General features: G+C 44.6%; 1 protein-coding gene across 1 annotated transcript; it reads right to left on the bottom strand.

Moving 5' to 3' along the window:
- Positions 1 to 410: 410 nt before the first annotated feature.
- AMH (anti-Mullerian hormone) lies at positions 411 to 18,474 on the bottom strand. The gene is made up of 5 exons (XM_087701924.1): positions 17,694 to 18,474; positions 11,868 to 12,046; positions 9,640 to 9,763; positions 7,417 to 7,600; positions 411 to 1,572 (listed from the first exon to the last, which is right to left on the bottom strand). The coding sequence occupies exons 1-5, from the start codon at positions 18,286 to 18,288 to the stop codon at positions 627 to 629; spliced, it is 2,028 nt and encodes a 675-aa protein (XP_087558050.1). The 5' UTR covers positions 18,289 to 18,474; the 3' UTR covers positions 411 to 626.
- Between the last annotated feature and the right edge of the window lie 1,028 nt (positions 18,475 to 19,502).

The following is a 19,502-nucleotide window of genomic DNA, read 5'->3' as shown; positions in this document are numbered from 1 at the left end:
TAATGAAAAGAAGAGAAAAGAACAGAAGAGAAAAGAAAAGAGACATGATAGCAAGTCTTCCGATATCTCAGGGGCTGCCACAAAGAAGAGGGAGTCAAACTTTTCTCCAAAACACCTGAGGGTAGAACAAGAAGCAATGAGTAGAAACTAATCAAGGAGAGAAGCAAAATTTCCTGACAGTTAGAACAATTAATCAGTGGAACAACGTGCCTCCAGAAGTTGTGAATGCCCCAACGCTGGAAGTCTTTAAGAAGACGTTGGATGGCCATTTGTCTGAAGTGGTTTAGGGTTTCCTGCCTGAGCAGGGGGTTGGACTAGAAGACCTCCAAGGTCCCGTCCAACTCTGCTATTCTAAATGATTCTGAATGGGGGAGTGACAATTCTCATCCTACACTTTGTTCATTAGGATTCTCTGTAAATAAACTGGAGGAGTCCAACTTTCCCTACCATCATAAAAAGCAAGAACAACGTCGCAAGCTTGCTATGTACACAGCGACATAAATTTCATCGGTAGAACAGGGATTACTGCAGTGCTGTGGTTTAAAATGGTACCCCATACTGGCCAGGACAGCAGGGCACTGTCCAATATCCCATCCTCCTGATGAGGAGGACTCACCTGCCCTTTTCTACCTGCACCCACAGGACTCCGCCACCATATCTGGATAGGCCTTAACTATCATCCCTTGATCACTGGTAAAGGTAACCATGAGGCTTTTGGAATATTTCACCGGGACGCAGCAAGGGGCTCGCTGGAGCGGCATGCCCTGTTCGTGCATACGCAGCAGGAAAATGGTGTGGGAATAGTAGTCCGGGATGCGGGTGGAGAGCGGGCTCTGGCAGGGGCCCACACAGTTGTTGGCATTGTATGACTCCGGTAAAATGATGTACCTGGTGGAGACCAGGTTTATCCTGAGCTCTCGCAGCCGGCAATAGTCATCCTGGACTTGAGTGCTACGGTTAGCGCGTAAGGACACCTTCCTGGCCTCTTGCCAACGAGTGCGCACCACCTGGAGAGCCTTGAGCAACAGAAGGCTGTGGATTTTTCTGCGGGTTTGTGTTTCCTCCGTCTCTGCAGAATCGCTCGTGGGAAACTTTCCGGAGTCCCTCGAAGGATAATAGCACAGAGCTAGCAGAGTACGGAAGAGGTCGGCGTTGGCTTGGAAGGACGGCATGGCTTTCAGCTCTTGGATCACGGAATGCAGCTTCTCCAACAGTTGCCGAAGCAACTTTCCCTCGAGGTACCACTGGCCGAGCTGGCGCTCCATGAAAGCTTGGCTGTTCTCGGGGAAAAGGACCACGAGGTGATTTTCAGACTGCACCAGCCGCTCAAAAGCCACTTTCTCTGACAAGTTGAGCAGTTCGTGAGGAAGGGCCTCCATTGTGTCGAAATCCAGCAGGAGGTGCCCCTGGGCAACGGGAGGCTCACCAGAGGGGTTGAGGACTTTGTTGACAAATTGGGAGAGGGTCTCCAAAAAATATCCAGGGTTTGTGAGCACTGACGCAGTGGCATTGGTTTGGTTAGTGATGGCGGCAGCCTCTGAGAGCGGGTGGGCTATGCCGGAGCTCAGCAAGCTGGTGAAGAGAGGGAAATAATTTTAAAAATTATTTGACTGTCTTCTTGTGCTGCATATGCCCAACTCATCACTGAGTTCATGCATTATGCAGACATTCAAGGATATTGCTCTGACCAAGGCTTCCCAAGAGCATGAAGCAAACTTCTGGTCCTGACAACAATCCCTTTTATTAATTTACTATAAATTCTGCTCATTCACATCCAGCAAAGTCTTTCAAGGGAGGATTTACAGTCACAGACCTTATCTGGCTTGGAGAGCTGACAGGCCGATATCTGCAAAACTTGGCAAGGAGTCTCTGAGAGTCGCCAATTAAGCAAACCAATTAAGCAAACTAATTGTCTCCTGCAAACTCAAATTTCCCTTTCACTCATTTTTTATTTCCTCTGAGAGAGGCCGTTCATCATCCACCTGTGGCCTTACTCCCAAGTCGACCCCTGTTCTTTCGCTGTTCCCTTCGTCTGGCAACTCTGCGCATGCGCACACTGGGAACAGGTTTCAGCTGTTCTTCTGCCTCACTGATGTCTGACTCTGAAGGCAGCTGATAACTGGCATACGGCTCTGGCCCCCACTCTGTCTCCGACACAGAGCCCTCCTCACAGCCTTCCCCAGACTCCAGGACTGGCCTATGCTTCTCCCCAACCTTCTCACTGTCCGAATCAACTGCCAGCTCTGCTGGCTGCTGGCAGGCCATAACAGATACCAAGGTCAAATGGCAGATTCCTCACAAATAAGTTAGATTAATAGTAATACAGTCTTAGTAAATTATTTGACAGTGTTGAGGGAATTAGTTGTTTAGCAGCGTGATGGCATTGGGGGGGGGAACTGTTCTTGTGTCTCATTGTTCTGGTGTGCAGTGCCCTATAGCATCGTTTTGAGGGTAGAAGTAGAAACTATTTATGTTTCTATTGGGTGAGAGGGGTCTGTAGTTTTATCAGTTCTCATTAAATTGAATGGAAGCAATGCTTTTGAATTTTTTTTCCCAAACAAGGGATTTCAGTGAAACTCTCAGAGGTAGAGAGGGCAGTGGACTTGATATACAAATAAGAAGAGGAGTTTGTGAAGCTTCCTATGCCCTCGATGGTTGACAAAGTTACTGGCACCCAACTCCTCAATTAAATCAAAAACATCCCAAAGGGATCCCACTTGTGAGGCCTTTTTCATTTTGGGACATGTGGCAAACAGTGGTGTGGTAATTGTTATATAGAGCAACAATATTAGCAGTGGCATCATTTGTAATCTCCAGTGGAGCCAGTTTGGTCTAGTGCTTGAGGCATCAAGCGAGAAACCAGGAGACAGTGAGTTCTAGTCTCATCTGAGATATAAAAGCTGGCTGGGTAATTTTAGGCAATCACCAGGAGATGGTGAGTTCTAGTACTATCTGAGATATAAAAGCTGGTTGGGTAATTTTGGGGCAATCACCAGGAGATGGTGAGTTCTAGTCCTACCTGAGATATAAAAGCTGGTTGGGTAATTTTGGGGCAATAACCAAGAGATGGTGAGTTCTAGTCTCACCTGCCATATAAATCTGGCTGGGTAATTTTGGGGCAATCACCTGGAGATGGTGAGTTCTAGTTTCAGCTGAGGTATGAAAGGGAGCTGGTTGACTTTGGGCTACTTCCTCCCTCTCACCACAACCTATCTCACAGGATGGTTGTTGTGGGGAAAATAGGAGGGGGGAGGAATATTAGGTATATTCACTGCCTTGAGTTACTTATAAAATATTAAAGGGATAAAAAATATAATAATCAATAATTTTGATGCATAAAGAGAAACGTGAAAGAGATTCTCAAGCATTTTAAGAAGAAAGGGGATGATGAAAACATTAAGACAATGCAAGATAGCATTCAGCCCACAGACCTCAAACATTAAATGACGAGTAATTAACTGAATTAATTACATTCACATTAAAGTTATGCAAACATGTTAATATGGTCATCTTCTTGCAAGAACCCTAAGCAACAAGACCCCTGACACTTCCTGCTCTTCCAACTTTGCATAAAAAAATCAGACAAGATTCCAGTGTTTCTCGGAGGAGATTTTGGAAACAAATGGTGATGAAACGGCTCTTATCTGCTTTATTTACGCTGTCGCTGCCCTCGAAAGCGACACAATGTTCCTTTCGAGGGTTTCCCAAAGTCCTTATCGGACTTCTGGGCAGGCCAGATTGGAAGCAATTAAAGAGGCCCACAGGAATCTGAGACCTTCTGAGAAGTCCAATTTATTTCAGGAAAGTCAAAAGGCCTTTACAAAATATTTCTAGCAAGTGCTGGGTATGCAGACAGTTCTAGCTAACGCTGAGATCTAAATGCAGGGGTGGGATTCAGTCGGTTCAGACCAGTTTGGGCGAACCAGTTCGCTCTGATGATCAGTGTGCCTCCCCCCCCCCCCGGCCCTGTGTTTTACTTACCATATTTTTCAGAGTATAAGATGCACCTTTTTCCCTCAAAAAAGAGGCTGAAAATCTGGGTGCACTGAATACAGCATTTTTGCCTCCCAAAACCCCGCTCCCTTCACCAAAACAGCCGTGCATAACCTTTAGGAAGCATTCAGAATGCTCCTGGGGGGCAGGGAGGGCAGAAATGAGTGAAAAACAGGCTGATTTTTGCTGAACTTTTCCCCCTCCCCCAGCCCCCAGGAGCACTCTACAAGCCTCCTAAAGGCTCTCTTTTTTGATAAAAAACAGGCCTTTTTTGCTCATTTTGGGGGGGCATCCCCCAGGAGCACTCTACAAGACTCCTAAAGACTATGCATGCCCTTTTTTTGAAGAAAAAAAAAACGGGCTCGTTTTCACGAAAAATGGGCCGTTTTGAGAGGTCTGCAGAGTGTAAAAACTTTTTTTTTTTAATTTGCCTCTTCAAAATCTTGGTGCGTCTTATACTCCAAAAAATACGGTACCTATTTCCTCTCGGCTGATTCAAGCGGCAGAGCGGATTGCCGCACCTCAGCTGTGTTACTCCCCAGAAGTAACGTGGAAGGTAAGTTTTGTTAAAACTGCTGACACGCACAGCACGTGATCACTGAACTGGTTGTTAAACTGGCAGGATCCCACCACTGTCTAAATGCCTTGCTTGAACTCTGCAATATTCTGGATAGCCCTCCCTTTGGGGGATGTAGCTTCCTTTCTACCTGCCTCTGTTTGGGGCAACAGACACAGATAGTCCTCGGCTTATAACCATTCGTTTACCAACAGTCCAGACTTACGGCTATGCCTCGCACTTATGACTATCACAGCATCCCCAGTACGATCACGTAATCAGAATTTGGGTGCTTGGAAACCAGCCTGTATTTACAATGGTTGCAGCTTCCTGGAATCATGTGATCACCATTTGCAATCTTCTCACCTGGCGTCTGACAAGCAAGACCAGGGGTCGGCAACCTTAAACACTCAAAGAGCCATTTCCCACAGAAAAGAAAACACCGGGAGCCACAGAGGTCCTAACCGGAAGCCTCCCATTCAATTCTGTAGCTGACCCGAAGTTTGGTTCCCCCACCATAGAGTCTTCTCCTAACACGACGTCCTTTTTCCTCTATCTGTCCTAACCGAAAGCCCTATCAATTGTGGAGCAAGCTGGAAAACCTGCCCTTTGCCATAGAGTCTTCTCCTGGCGCGCTGTGCTTCCCCCCACCCCCACTGGAAGCGACAAGGAGCTGCAGCAGAGAGATGAAAGAGCCACATGCGGCTCCAGAGCCCCGGGTTGCTGCCCACTTGCGCAAAACCTAGGGGGCAAACCAGATTTGCTTAAGGACTGTGTGATTCACTGAACCACTGCAATGAGTTGCTTAACAACTGTGGCCAAAAAAAAAGACCACAAAATTCACCATAACAACTGCCTTATTTAGCAATGGAAAGTCTGGGGCCCTTTATGGTTGAAGACTACCTGTATCAGAGGTCTTCAAACTTGGCAAAGCTGGCTGGAGAATTCTGGGAGTTGAAGTCCACAAGTCTTAAAGTTGCCAAGTTTGGGGACCCCTGACCTATACGATAGAATCTGGCCATTTTAAAACATAAGCATGTAAGTTCTCTGGATACTATTGGAAATTGGGTGCTGGATTGAATGGTGATTCCATCTGACCCAGCAGAATTCCAGTATTTGAAGGGGTGCCACAAAGAGGAGGGGGTCAATTTATTCTCCAAAGCACCAGAAGGGAAGACAAGAAGCAATGGATGGAAACGAATCAAGGAGAGAAGCAACCTGGAATTAAAGTGAAATTTCCTAACAGTGAGAACAATTAACCAGTGGAACAGCTTGCCTTTAGAAGTTATGGGTGCTGGCACTGGAAGTTTTTAAGAGACTGGACAGCCATCTGTCTGAAATGATAGGGTTTCCTGCTTAAGTAGGGGGTTGGACTAGAAGTTCCCTTCCAGCGCTATTAGAAGAGCCGAGGTGGCGCAGTGGTTAAATGCAGCACTGCAGGCTACTTCAGCTGACTGCAGTTCTGCAGTTCGGCTGTTCAAATCTCATCAGGCTCAGGGTTGACTCAGCCTTCCATCCTTCCGAGGTGGGTAAAATGAGGACCCGGATTGTTGGGGGCAATATGCTGACTCTCTGTAAACCGCTTAGAGAGGGCTGAAAGCCCTATGAAGCGGTATATAAGTCTATTGCTACTATTGCTATTCTGATTGGGAAAAAATTCTCCATTTATCTTGTAGTTGTTTTTCAGACAAAATTGGGCGTAAAAGGCAGTGGTAGAGAATGTGCAGGCTTACACATGACTTGTGTAAGGTACCAGGCTTGGAATCAGGAGATCGTGAGTTCTAGTCCTGCCTTAGGCATGAAAGCCAGCTGGGTGAATTTGAGTCAATCACCAGGAGACTATGGGTTCTAGTTCTGCCTTAGGTATGAAAGCCAGCTGGGTGACTTTGGGCCAGTCACTCTTTCTCAGTTTAATTCATCTCATAGCGTTGCTGTTTTGGGGGAAATAATAATAATAAGGAGTATTAGGTACGTTCTCTGTCTTAAATTATTCATAAAAATAACTGAGCCGAGGTGGCGCAGTGGTTAAATGCAGCACTGCAGGCTACTTCAGCTGACTGCAGTTCTGCAGTTCGGCTATTCAAATCTCACCGGCTCCGGGTTGACTCAGCCTTCCATCCTTCCGAGGTGGGTAAAATGAGGACCCGGATTGTTGTTGGGGGCAATATGCTGACTCTGTAAACCGCTTAGCAATAGCAATAGCAGTAGACTTATATACCGCTTCATAGGCCTTTGAGGCCTCTCTAAGCGGTTTACAGAGAGTCAGCATATTGCCCCCAACAATCTGGGTCCTCATTTTACCCACCTCGGAAGGATGGAAGGCTGAGTCAACCCTGAGCCGGTGAGATTTGAACCGCTGACCTGCTGATCTAGCAGTAGCCTGCAGTGCTGCATTTAACCACTGCGCCACCTTGGCTCAGTGGCTGAAAGCCCTATGAAGCGGTATATAAGTCCAACTGCTATTGCTATAGGTAATCCTCAACTTGTGAGCCTATTACAGTCGTAAGTCATCAGTCGTAAAGCAGCTCATCACACAACTGACCCGATTTTCTGAACCTTTCATTTCTTCAAAACTTTTCAACTGGGTCATATGTTGTTGTTTTTTTGCAGTGTGTGTGTGTCCATTGTAACTTGGAGCTGCCGCTAAGTGATCAGTCGTAAGTTGAGAACTCCCTGTAAAGGCAGGTTCTAAATAAATGCAAGGAAAAAGCCCACACAATCAAGGGAAACTGCAAACCCCGAGAGAGAGGCAAAGGCTGGGAGCGTTGGGGCAATTGTTCTCTCATGCAGGCCTGGGATTTCATGGCTACCAGTTCCTGTCTAGAGGCGGGGAATCATGGGTGCAAAGTTTAGAGGATGCTATTTACCTGGGTTTCAGGTATGGTAATACATCTAACTTGCCATTCGCAGAGAGGAAAGAAGAGGGTGGATGGGAGCCAAGGCCGAAGCTTTGTTTCACCAACAGCAAGACAGCCGGGGTCCTGCGGGTGAAACACTTGGCATCAAAGCCAAACAGAAGATCCTGGGCTTCATCAGAGGAGACAGCAGCATCTGGGAGGCAAGGATACAAAAAGAAAAGAAAAGAAGAACAAGAACAAGAAAATGATTTATTGGACCAGCAACAAGATCAGAGGTGGGTTCCTACCAGTTCGCACCTATTCGGTAGAACCGGTTCGTCAAATCTACCAAACCGGTTAGAAGAGGTTCCACCAGTGGACCCGGAAAGCAGGCCACACCTACAGAAGAGGTTCCAAAGTTTTTTGAAACCCACCACTGGTCCTTGGATATGATTATTCTACACTATCATGCTCATATTTATAAACCTCAGTGCCTCTGTGAAAGGTAAGGATGACTACTGCGTTTGTGGGGCAATCAGAACATTGCGTGTGTTGAAGTTGTTTTAACGCAAACCAAAGATGCCTTTTAAAAAACAAGTTTACATCATATTCTTATGCATGCCAGTGCTGTGTGTGAGGTAATTTAAGGTGGTTCTGACAAGTGTCGTCGGCATCTTCATATCCGGTCACATGGGTGGCAAGCCACTCCCATCCGGTCACATGGGCGGCAAGCCACTCCCACAAAAGAGGCCACACCCACAGAGTAGGTTCAATCAATTTTTGAAACCCACCACTGAACGAGATCCTCCCTCTTATTGTTGTAGATTTCTGAGGCCTGAGAAACAATGAAAACAAATTAAAAGATCATAAATATAACACCAGAAGTGGGTTCCTACTGATTCAGACTGGTTCGGCCACGTAGGTAGTAATTCGGCCGGCCACACCCCCAAACTGGTTCTATCGGCTGCGCCATCTTGTTTTTTGCTTCTGCGCATGCGCAAGCATTTTTTAACCTGCTGCTCGTGTGGCATAGTGCGCATCAAGGGCGCACCCACGCCCAAAGCGCATAACTGAATGAACCGGCAGTAGAAGAAGCCGGAACCCACCTCTGTATAATACAGATGCTGTACATCAGGGTTGTCATTTTACATGTGGCTCAAGGCCTTTAATCCTACAGCAGCTCTCAAATTTTTCATTAAAAGTTGGGGGGGGGTGGAAATCCCGAGTTAAAAGTTAGACTGAAAAGTTAAATTTCCATATCATGTCAAGGAATGATGATATGACCATGACTGTGATGGTCGTAAGTAGAAGGACTGGTCATAAGTTTTTCAACCCTGTTATAATTTTGAGTGGTCACTAAACAAATAGCCGTAACTCGAGGACCATCTGTACATAGACACAAGGAAACGTACGTCCCAAACGTTATTAAACTACAATTTCTAGCATCCCTCACTATTGGCCACATAATGAAAACGATGCTGGGAATTGTAGTTTAGTACTTTTGGAGGTCCACAACCTTCTTGCCTGTGATGCTTTCAAAGGGCTCCATTTTATACCACAGAAAAATCACTGCATTTTGATCAGTTGTTTAGAATTTGTGTTTTTCAAACAGAGGAATGGGAGATTTAAGAGGTGGCGCAGTGATTAGAGTGCAGTACTGCAGGCTACTTCTGCTGACTGCCGGCTGCCTGCAATTTGGCAGTTCAAATTTCACCAGGCTCAAGGTTGACTCAGCCTTCCATCCTTCCGAGGTCAGTAAAATGAGAACCCAGATTGTTGGGGGAAATAGGCTGACACTGTAAACTGCTTAGAGAGGGCTGTAAAGCACTGTGAAGCGGTATATACAGTATTTTTCAGAGTATAAGATGCACCTTCCCCCCCCAAAAGAGCGTGGAAATGTTGGTGCATCTTATACACCGAATACAGCCATTTTTGGCCTTCCCTCAGTCCCCAGCAGCACTCTGCAGGCTTCAGCAGGGCTGGGGCAAGGCAAAAATGCCCCTGTTTTTACGGAAAATGAGCCATTTTTCATAAAAATTGAGGCTTTTTTTGCCTTCCCCCAGCCCCCAGCAGCACTCTGCAGACTTCAGCAGGGCTGAGGGAAGGCAAAACCTTTTTTTTCTTACTTACCTCTTCAAAATCTTGGTGCGTCTTATACACTGGTGCGTTTTATAGTCCGAAAAATACAGTAAGTCTTAAGTGCTATGGCTATTTCACCCCGGGGTCCCCACCAGCCATGGAACTCTGCCCTACCTGTATTGTTTTGGTGCCTGATTTCCAAGGAAAGTTCATAGCTTAATTCACCAGGCGAATGTCTCCCAGACATCACAGAGCCTTGGAGGACAAGGTAGCGGGTTTCTCTGGAAAGGCAAACAACCTGAGATGGGAAAAATTTTAAAAATAAACATACTCCAACATCCATCTATTTGATCGAAGTCCCCCCTCAAAACTTTTATTTCCATCATGAAATGCAGAAACTCCCTTGAGGCTTCATTCTTAGGTCAAGAATTATTTAGTTCCTGAGGCCTGCTAAAAGCATCTGCTCAGCCTTGGCAGGCAATTTTGAGGTGTGTGGACTTCAAATCCCAGAATTCCCTAGCCCGCATGCCGGCTGGGGAATTCTGGGAATTGAACCCCATACATACATCTTCAAGTTGCTGGCGTTAAGAAATATTTATCTAGTTCAGGGATCGGCAACCTGTGGCTCTGGAGCCGCATGTGGCTCTTTTATCCCTCTGTTGCGGCTCCCTGACGCCGGTCGGCTCCACAATTGATAGGGCTTTCGGTTAGGACAGGTAGAAGGAAAAGGACGCCATGCTAGGAGGAGACTCTATGGTGGGGGAACTGGACTTCCGGTCAGCTCCAGAATTGATAGGGCTTTCGGTTAGGACAAGTAGAAAGAAAAGAACGCCACGCTAGGAGGAGACTCTATGGTGGGGAAACTGGACTTCCGGTCAGCTCCAGAATTGAATGAGGGGGTCTTCTGGTTAGGAAGCTCTTTGTGGCTCTTTGTGTATTTAAGGTTCCCGACCCCTGATCTAGTCCAACCCTCTACCAACTCTAGAAATCTACTAAATTATCCACGAAAAGCTGGCAGGCCAGTCTCCATTTAAAAATCCCAGTGAAGTGGAATCCATGTCTCTTAATGATTTCCTGCTCCAACCACTAGGATCTCCCATTACCAAACATTCACTAATGTTCAGAGTGAATCTTATTTCTTTAAATTTCACACCAGGCCCTTGGTTTCAACAGAGGGAAATTAGGTAGCAGGAGTGATGATGAGGGCATTCTATGAACTGAAAGGGTGTCAAATCAAGTGTACATGGTATTTTAAAAGATATGGGGCTTTTAACAATTAGGGTCACTATCTTGAGTTCCTTGATGTAGCGTTTTTGGTATTCTGTAGAGTGTTTATCTTAACTTGCCTTAATGTGACCTAAAGAAGCAAAAGAGCTCTTTGAGTCATCCAATGTGGGACATCATCAATGCTTTTTGGTCAAATGAAGGTGGCAAATATACTTAATATTCCTGCCCCCTATTTTCCCCACAACAACCCTACAAGGTAGGCTGAGGTCACAGAGAGCATATTAGGTATGCTCACACCTTGAGTTGTTTATAAAAATCAGATAGGTGGGATATAAGCAGAGAGAAATAAATAGAACTGAGGGCCAGTTCTAGTGGTTAAGACACATAGCTACAAACCAGGAGATTGTGAATTCTAGTCCCGCCTTAGACATGGAAGCCAGCAGGGTAACTTTGGACCAATCACCAGAAGACTGTGAGTTCTAGACCCACCTTAGGCATGGAAGCCAGCAGGGTGACTTAGGGCCAATCACCAGAAGGCTGTGAGTTCTAATCCCGCTTTAGGCATGGAAGCCAGCAGGGTGACTTAGGGCCAATCACCAGGAGACTGTGAGTTCTAGTCCCGCTTTAGGCATGGAAGCCAGCAGGGTGACTTAGGGCCAATCACCAGAAGACTGTGAGTTCTAATCCCGCTTTAGGCATGGAAGCCAGCAGGGTGACTTAGGGCCAATCACCAGAAGGATGTGAGTTCTAGTCCCGCCTTAGGCATGGAAGCCAACAGGGTGACTTAGGGCCAATCACTAGAAGACTGTGAATTCTAATCCTGCCTTAGGCATGGAAGCCAGCAGGGTGAATTAGGCCAATCACCAGGAAACTGTGAGTTGTAGTCCTATCTTAGACATAAAAACCATCTGAGTGACTTAGGGCCAGTCCCTCTTTCTCAGCCCACCAAACAGGGTTGTTGTTACAGGTAAAATAGGTGTGTGTTGGATATGTTTGCCTTGAGTTATTCGTAAAAAATAATAAAGGTGGTATATAAATATACAAATAAATCAATATAAATAAACAAACAAATACACTTGAAATTGTGGGCGGAGGAGTGTATGCTACGTTGATCTCCTTGGAGGAAATGAATGCTATTAGGAATAACACGGGGAGGGGGGAATTGTCCCACATACCTGCTTTTGATGTAATCCTGTCCCTCCCACCAGAAATCTCTTTGGGACCCCTTGATGCACCGGTTCCTTTTCTCCTTGATAGAAGACTAGGAGGACCAGCTGCAAGGAGCTGAGAGGCTCTTCCACATCCTTCTGAAAGGTCAGTTTAAACCTGAGTTTGGTCTCGACTTCCCATTTCACTACCAAAACAGACGAAGAATTTTTTTAAAAAGGGGATACAAAACAGGGACATCCCATTTCTTAACAGATAACAGATGAACAGAGTTGGAAGGGACCTTGTAGGTCATCTAGTCCAACCCCCCCCCCCACAAAGCAGGAGACCCTGTACTATTTTTGACAACTGGCAGTCCAGTCTCTTCTTGAAAGCCTCCAGTGATGAAGCTCCCACAACTTCCGAAGGCAACTTTTGCTGCATGGGTTGATTGTTCTCACTGTCAGAAAATTTCCCCTTGGATATATGTTAAAACTAAAGATGTTTATCTAAATGAAATTATAAATGCCATCAACATAAAATGGAGCTTGCTTAGAAGCTGAAATACACCAAGTAAATGAGATGAAGAGTGTGGAGTAGAGGAGAGAGATAAGGGAAGAAGAGAGGGAAAGGAGAGAGGGTGGAGACTCGAGAGGAGGAGAGAAAGGGGGAGTGGAAAGGGGACAGAGGAGAAGGAGAGAGGAAGGAGAAGAAGAGAAGGGTGACAGAGGGAAGAAAGGAGGTAGGGAGGAGGAGGAGATAGGGAGAAGAAAGTGATGGATAGGGTACAAATATGGTATATGGAGAGCAGAAGAGCCAATAATTGTTTTTGAGGGTTGATTGTAAGATGAATTGATGTAAATATTTAATAATATAAAAAAGATGTTGGTTATGTAACAGTATACATGTGGTTATTTGTTATGAATATGAAAAAATAAAATAAAAAATTCTCCTTCTTTCTAGGTTGATCTCTTCTTGTTCCGTTTCCATCCATCGTTCATCAATTCTCTTAAAAATAAGCCATCTGAGGTGCTACCTATGCTGCAGTGGTGGGTTTCAAAAATTGTTTGAACCTACTCTGTGGGTGTGGCCTCCTTTGTGGGAGTGGCTTGCCGCCCATGTGACCGGATGGGAGTGGCTTGCCGCCCATGTGATTGGATATGAAGATGCCGACGACACTTGTCAGAACCACCTTAAATTACCTCACACACAGCACTGGCATGCATAAGAATAGGATGTAAACTTGTTTTTTAAAAGGCATCTTTGGTTTGCATTAAAACAACTTCAACACATGCAATGTTCTGATTGCACCACAAACGCAGTAGTCATCCTTACCTTTCACAGAGGCACTGAGTTTTATAAATATGAGCATGATAGTGTAGAATAATCATATCCAAGGACCAGTGGTGGGTTTCAAAAAATTTTGGAACCTCTTCTGTAGGTGTGGCCTGCTTTCCGGGTCCACTGGTGGAACCTCTTCTAACGGGTTCGGTAGATTTGATGAACCGGTTCTACCAAATAGGTGCGAACTGGTAGGAACCCACCTCTGCTATGTTGTCTCCTATTGTCCAACTCTCTTCTCTGCCTGCTCTCCTCTTCGGAGTTTCAACCGGTCATTTGAGCTCTTCCTTGATTGACATTTAAAATATTTTTCACACGTGTACGCCTCAACTTGTGACCACAACTGAGACCAAAAGTGCCATTGTTAGCAAGGGGGTTGTTAAGTGAGGCATGCCTGATTTTGCCACCTTTTTTTGCTGTAGTCATTAAGTGAATTATCTGGTCCTCAAGCGAACCATGTGGTCCTTAAGCGAATGCAGCTTCCTTCACTGACTTTGCTTATTGGAAGCCAAGTTGGGAAGGTTGCAAATGTTAATCATGTGACCTCTGGACTATTCCATGACCAGCACACACATTTTAATCACACGGCCGTGAGGATGCTGCAACAGTCATAAGTGTGAGGAATGGTCCTCACTCACTTTTTTTCAGCACCAGGGTGACTTCTAATGGTTGCTGAATGAATGGTTGTATTGACTTTATTTTAAAAATGGAAAACAGTTGAATGGGGCATCCACAGGGTGTGGACAGAAATTCAGTCAGAGTACTGTGGCTGCCATGTTGGCTTTTTTTGGCCGTATCCTGCAGGTGTCCCTGGGTTCAATAAACCATTGACCCATGTTTACATCTCAAGGAAAAATGGTATGTTCTTCTTAACAAGAGATAGATTGAGAGGAGTGTTTAGCCTGATACTGGTGGATTCACACAGGATATTGAGGCTGAGATGGAACAGGATCAGTAATGGGTTTCAAATTTTTTTAGAACCTCTTCTGTAGGTGTGGCCTGCTTTGTGGGAGTGGCTTGCCAACCATGTGACCAAGTGGGAGTGGCTTGCCAGCCATGTGACTGGGTGGGCATGGCCAACTTGTAAAATGTGGTGAAACTCACTTAACAACGCTCTTGCTTAGCAACCAAAATGTTGGCTCAGAAACTCTGGCATTTGAAGCATGCAAGTCTTAAAGCTATCAAGTTACAAGACCCCTGCTCCCCTAACCCTTTAGAAAAAAACCCAGGGGTATTCAAACTTGACAGCTTTAAGACTTGTGGACTTCAACTCCCAGAATTCCTCCTCTCGCTCTTCATCTTGATGATGGGCGGACGGGCGGGAGGACAGAGCTGGAACCGGTTCTAAACGGCACGGTAGGTTTGTGGAACCTCTTCTATAGAAGAGGTTAGAACTAGCAGGAATCCACCCCTGAGCAGGATAGACTGTGATTCAGCACATTGTGGGAATTCAGTCACTGACTTAGCTGATTGTATGAACAAGTCCAAGTCCTCAAAGATGCCATATGGGTAGTCCTCGACTTATGACTCAATTGAGCCCAACACTTCTGTTGCTACGTGAGACATTTGTTAATGTCTCCCTCAACAAAATGGAGTTTTGCTCCATTTTATGAACTTTCTTGTCACGGATGTTAAGTGAATCACTGCAGTTGTTAAGTTAGTAACAAGGTTGTTAAGTGAATCGGGCTTCCCCAGTGACTTTGACATGTCAGAAGGTCGCAAAAGGGGATCGCATGACCCCAGGACAATGCAACCATCGTAAATATGAGTCACTTACCAGGTATCTGAATTTTGATCATTTGACCATGGGAATGTTGCTAGGGTTGTATGTATGGAAAATGGTCGAAAGTTACTTTTTTCAGTGCCATTGAAACTTTGAATGGTCACTAAACAAACTGTTATAAGTCGAGGACTACTTGTAATTTGGTGCATTTGGGTGCTTTACATCATGTTGTACCCATGCTGTAACAAATTGGATTTGTTAAGTTAAGTCTCTGGCTAAGAGCAAGATGTGGACTATACCAAAGAGTTTGAAAAAGACATAAAATAGAGGGGGGAAAATAGTTAGGACATGATAACGAAGAAAAGGGAACAGGAAAGGATAAGCATAAAATTATATCCAGGTTTGCGGGAATATCATCCTGAAAATACACCAGTTGAGAGTTGAAAACAACAGAAAAGGAAAGGAAGAGAGGAGGAGAGGAGAAGAGAGGAAAGGGGAGGGGAGGAAAGAAGGAAGGAAGAGGAAAGGAGAGGAAGGACTGAAGGGATAGAAAGAGAAGGAGAGAGAGTAGGAGGGGAAGAGGGGAAGAGGGGAGAGGCAAGGGAAGAAGAAAGGGAAAGGAGAGGAGGAAGGAAGAAAGTAGAGAAGGGAGGGAGGGCGAAAAGAAGGAAATATTGGGTGGCCATAATACAAAATAGGTGTATGGGATGGTAAGCAAAGCATCCCAAAATGTATATTTTATCCTTTTATATGGAAAAATAAATATGTAAAAGTGATAAAGATAAATAAGAATAATTTTTGTGAATATATACTTGTAACTGTATGTAAGAGAATAAAAAAAAACTTTTATTAAAAGAAGACATAATGTTTTAAAAAAGAGGTATCTGGTGGCCATCTAGTCCACCTCTTTTGCTATGCCCACCTTTTGAAAAAGCAGAACTCTTGTCTGCTCCATCCTACAAGGTTTCCTTTCACATTTGCTCATGAAAAAAAGTCTTTGTCTTGTGTCATCCTGATGTATAAATATTAAGTATTGCAATTTTTTTAAAAAAAGACTTGATTTGTTTAATGCCTTAATAGATCTAACCTGAGGGGTCATTTTCTTTTATCGGAAGGCAATAATTTAAAAGTTGCAGCTGAAGCTTTGGTGATCATCAGAGTGATTGGGACGATCCGTTTCCGTTTCCCCCTCCCAAACTGTTTGCAACTGCTGGAAATGGATATTTTATTCTTTGTAATCTCTGATCTCTAATCTCGGATCTGATTCAGACTTCTGACTAGTCAATATATTTGGTCTGATCCAAAGAACTCTGTGCCCACAAGAAATCTGAATTTTTGCACCTTGAAGCTATTTCAGTCCTAGTTAAGAGACTGATCATTTTTCCTTCTTTTCCTCTTTTTTCAGATTGTTTTCTCTTTTCTTTTTTAAAAAAAAGGTTTTCCCCCTTTCCCTTTGCCACCCATCGATACTGGTATCTTCTGCATGCATATTTACCCCAGTGTTGGTGTTACAAAAAAATTGGCTTAGATTTAATATACTTTGGATTCAAATTGGGTATTCTGTAGAATTGCTGAAGCAAAGGACTATACATTGGGAGTGGGAGAGGGAAGGGAGAAGGAATTTTAGAAAAAGCACTAGATGCTTTATATAAGCCCTTCATCATTTTATAGCATTTTATACTATTACCATCGCTTGGTACTATTTTATCATTTTATACTAAGCATTATCACTGTTCAAGGCCAATTTCTAAAACTTTATTGATGTTTTAGAAATTCTAAACAAAGCTTTCTAGAAAAAAGAGTGCAGAGAAGAGCAACAAAGATCAATGATTTGGATGAGGGAATAAATGGGGAACTCATCAAATTTGCAGATGACACCAAGCTGGCAGGAATAGCCAACACTCCAGAAGATAGGCTTAAGATACAGAAGGATCTTGACAAACTTGAACATTAGACACTATCTAATAAAATGAAATTCGACGGTGAAAAAAGTAAAGTTCTACATTTAGACAAGGAAAACGAAATGCACAGGTACAGTATAGGTGGTGCCTTGCTCAATAGTAGTAACTGTGAGAGGGATCTTGGAGTCCTAGTGGACAACCATTTAAATATGAGTCAGCCATGTGTAGCAGCTGCCAAAAAAGCCAACACAGATCTAGGCTGCATAAACAGAGGGATAGAATCAAGATCACGTGAAGTCTCAATACCACTTTATAATGCCTTGGTAAGGCCACACTTGGAATATTGCATTGTTTTGGTTGCCATGATGTAGAGTGGAGACTCTAGAAAGAGTGCAGAGAAGAACAACATAGATGATTAGGGGACTGGAGGCTAAAACATATGAAGAACGGTTGCAGGAACTGGGTTTGTCTAGTTTAATGAAAAGAAGGACTAGGGGAGACATGATAGCAGTCTTCCAACATCTCAGGGGTTGCCACAAAGAAGAGGGAGTCAAACTATTCTCCAAAGCACCTGAGGGTAGAACAAGAAGCAATGGGTGGAAACTAATCAAGGAGAGAAGCAACTTAGAACTGAGGAGAAATTTCCTGACAGTTAGAACAATTAATCAGTGGAACAACTTGCCTCTTGAAGTTGTGAATGCTCCAACATTGTAAGTTTTTAAGAAGATGTTGCATAACCATTTGTCTGAAGTGGTGTAGGGTTTCCTACCTAAGCAGGGGCTTGGACTCCAAGGTCCCTTCCAACTACGTTATTCTATATTTCTAAATGAGAACAGAGGGAATAGTGGTAATAACAATGTCTTTTTCCACCCTTCCCTGTCTGCACTTACCTTCTTCCAAATGCAGCATGAAGAAACGGTGTCCAGCAGGCCTGCCCAGAGAATCAGCCACCCGCTGGAGTGACCCGAGGAGGCTGTGAGGTGGGCTTGAGGGACAGATGCCAAAGATCTCCAGGTCCTCTCTGCTCCAGTCGGATCTGCTCAGGGCCTTCAGGAACCCACTGTCGTAACGGCTGAGGAGGCCCCCCACCTCCAGGTGGTTAGGACTCCAAAAGCTGCCCCCATCCAGCCTCACGTGACACACCGATTCCTCCGAGCTTTCGTACAGCCATGGCTGAGAACTGGGTTGGGGCCATAAGCTCAAGGGCCTCACTTCCTTCTCAGCCAAGGGCAGGTGGGGTAGGAGACGTCCAGGGGTGTCTTCAGGCTCCAAGGAAGCCACCAGGGCTTTTGAAGGGGCTTCCTTGAAATCCAACCCAACTTTGACGTGTTCTTCTTCTTCTCCTGGGGATTTCAGTTGCCTTAAATTGGGACTCTCCCATTGCCTCGGAGGGGTTTCTTCTAGCAGGTTTCCCTTTATAGGTGAGGAGAGGGACTCGGCTGTTAGCCAGAGACCGAGGAGGATGCAGACCAGGCCAAGCTCCATGGTTGCTTCCCTGATGAACTAAAGCCACCGCTGTAGGATTCCCCAGGGAAAATTCAGAAGGGAGTGAAGGCATCGGATAACACGCACACACACACACAAACAATCACACAGAGCGAGATGGCCTGAGTTTTTCTCCTTAAAACCATTTGACCTTGAGTGATCCTGGAAGAATTCTTGCAACAAGCTGGCTCAAAGGAACTGTCCTGTTCTATTTGCAGGTTTTTTGATATCTTTTCAGTCTGGATGCTTTAGCAAAATGCAAGGCATCCGAGCCGGCTCAACCTTGATGTAAACACTTTTTATCATATTTCAAGCGTCCCCTCCATCAAAGAGATCAAAGCACAACCCACATTCACACACAATTTGTACCTCTCAGTCTTTACATTGTATCGGAGTCCGCTTATTGTGTATTTCCACCCACCCCCCCTTAATCATCTTATATAAAGGCTGGGTTTTTTTTTTTAATCAGCAGAAAAGTATTTCTTCCTTTAAATATTTATCACCTAAAAATTAATACCTTGAAGTATGTTAAAGGATCAGAGAATCGGACATAATGGAATGGGAGGGGGGGGAAAATTCTTAAGGAGTGAAAGAATTTGGATAACCATTTGTCTGAAGTGTTGTAGGGTTTCCTGCGTAGGCAGGGGGTTGGACTAGAAGACCTCCAAGGTTCCCTTGCAACTCTGTTATTCTGTTCTGTTCTAATTTTAATTCTATTCTGTTCTTTTGTAAACACTGTTAAGATAATCTGGGAAGGAAATGTTTCGAGGCATTTTGTTTGTCTTTTTGTGGCTGCCTCCAATGCTTCATGAGAAGGCTGAGCTGATGAAACTCACTGTTGCTAGATGTACTAATGGCCTTTCCCTTCAAATTTTAGATCAAGTTAGCCCCAAAGGTGCTTTTTTTAGGCGGCAACTGGACTTCCTTGTTATTTCTTTTTCTTTTGAAGATGTTTCGCTTCTCATCCAAGAAGCTTCTTCAGTTCTAACAAGATAGTGACAGATAAACCTCCAAGTGCTTCAATGACCTTCTAAAACAGTGGTAGTCAACCTGATCCCTACCACCCAGTAGCGGGCATTCCAGCTTTCATGGTGGGCGGTAGGGGTTTGCTGTAACTCTGCTTTATAAATTTTATAATGTAAAGTTACTTCCCTACTTTATAAATCACCATTACTGTGGAACCGGTAAAATTTTACTACTAACAGAGATACAAA

This window comes from Thamnophis sirtalis, unplaced genomic scaffold (assembly GCF_051295495.1).
Source record: "Thamnophis sirtalis isolate CommonGarterSnake01/CBP01778 unplaced genomic scaffold, rThaSir2_p1.2 scaffold_1, whole genome shotgun sequence".
NCBI lineage: Eukaryota > Metazoa > Chordata > Lepidosauria > Squamata > Natricidae > Thamnophis > Thamnophis sirtalis.
This window is presented reverse-complemented; position numbering and strand designations above follow the sequence as displayed.

Coding starts and splice junctions, on each gene's coding strand:
- AMH (XM_087701924.1), bottom strand. CDS start 18,288: ATGGAGCTTGGCCTGGTCTGCATCCTCCTCGGTCTCTGGCTAACAGCC. Junction 12,047..17,693: donor CATGCTGCATTTGGAAGAAG/GTAAGTGCAGAC, acceptor CTGTTTTGGTAG/TGAAATGGGAAGTCGAGACC. Junction 7,601..9,639: donor CAGGCACCAAAACAATACAG/GTAGGGCAGAGT, acceptor CTTGCCTCCCAG/ATGCTGCTGTCTCCTCTGAT.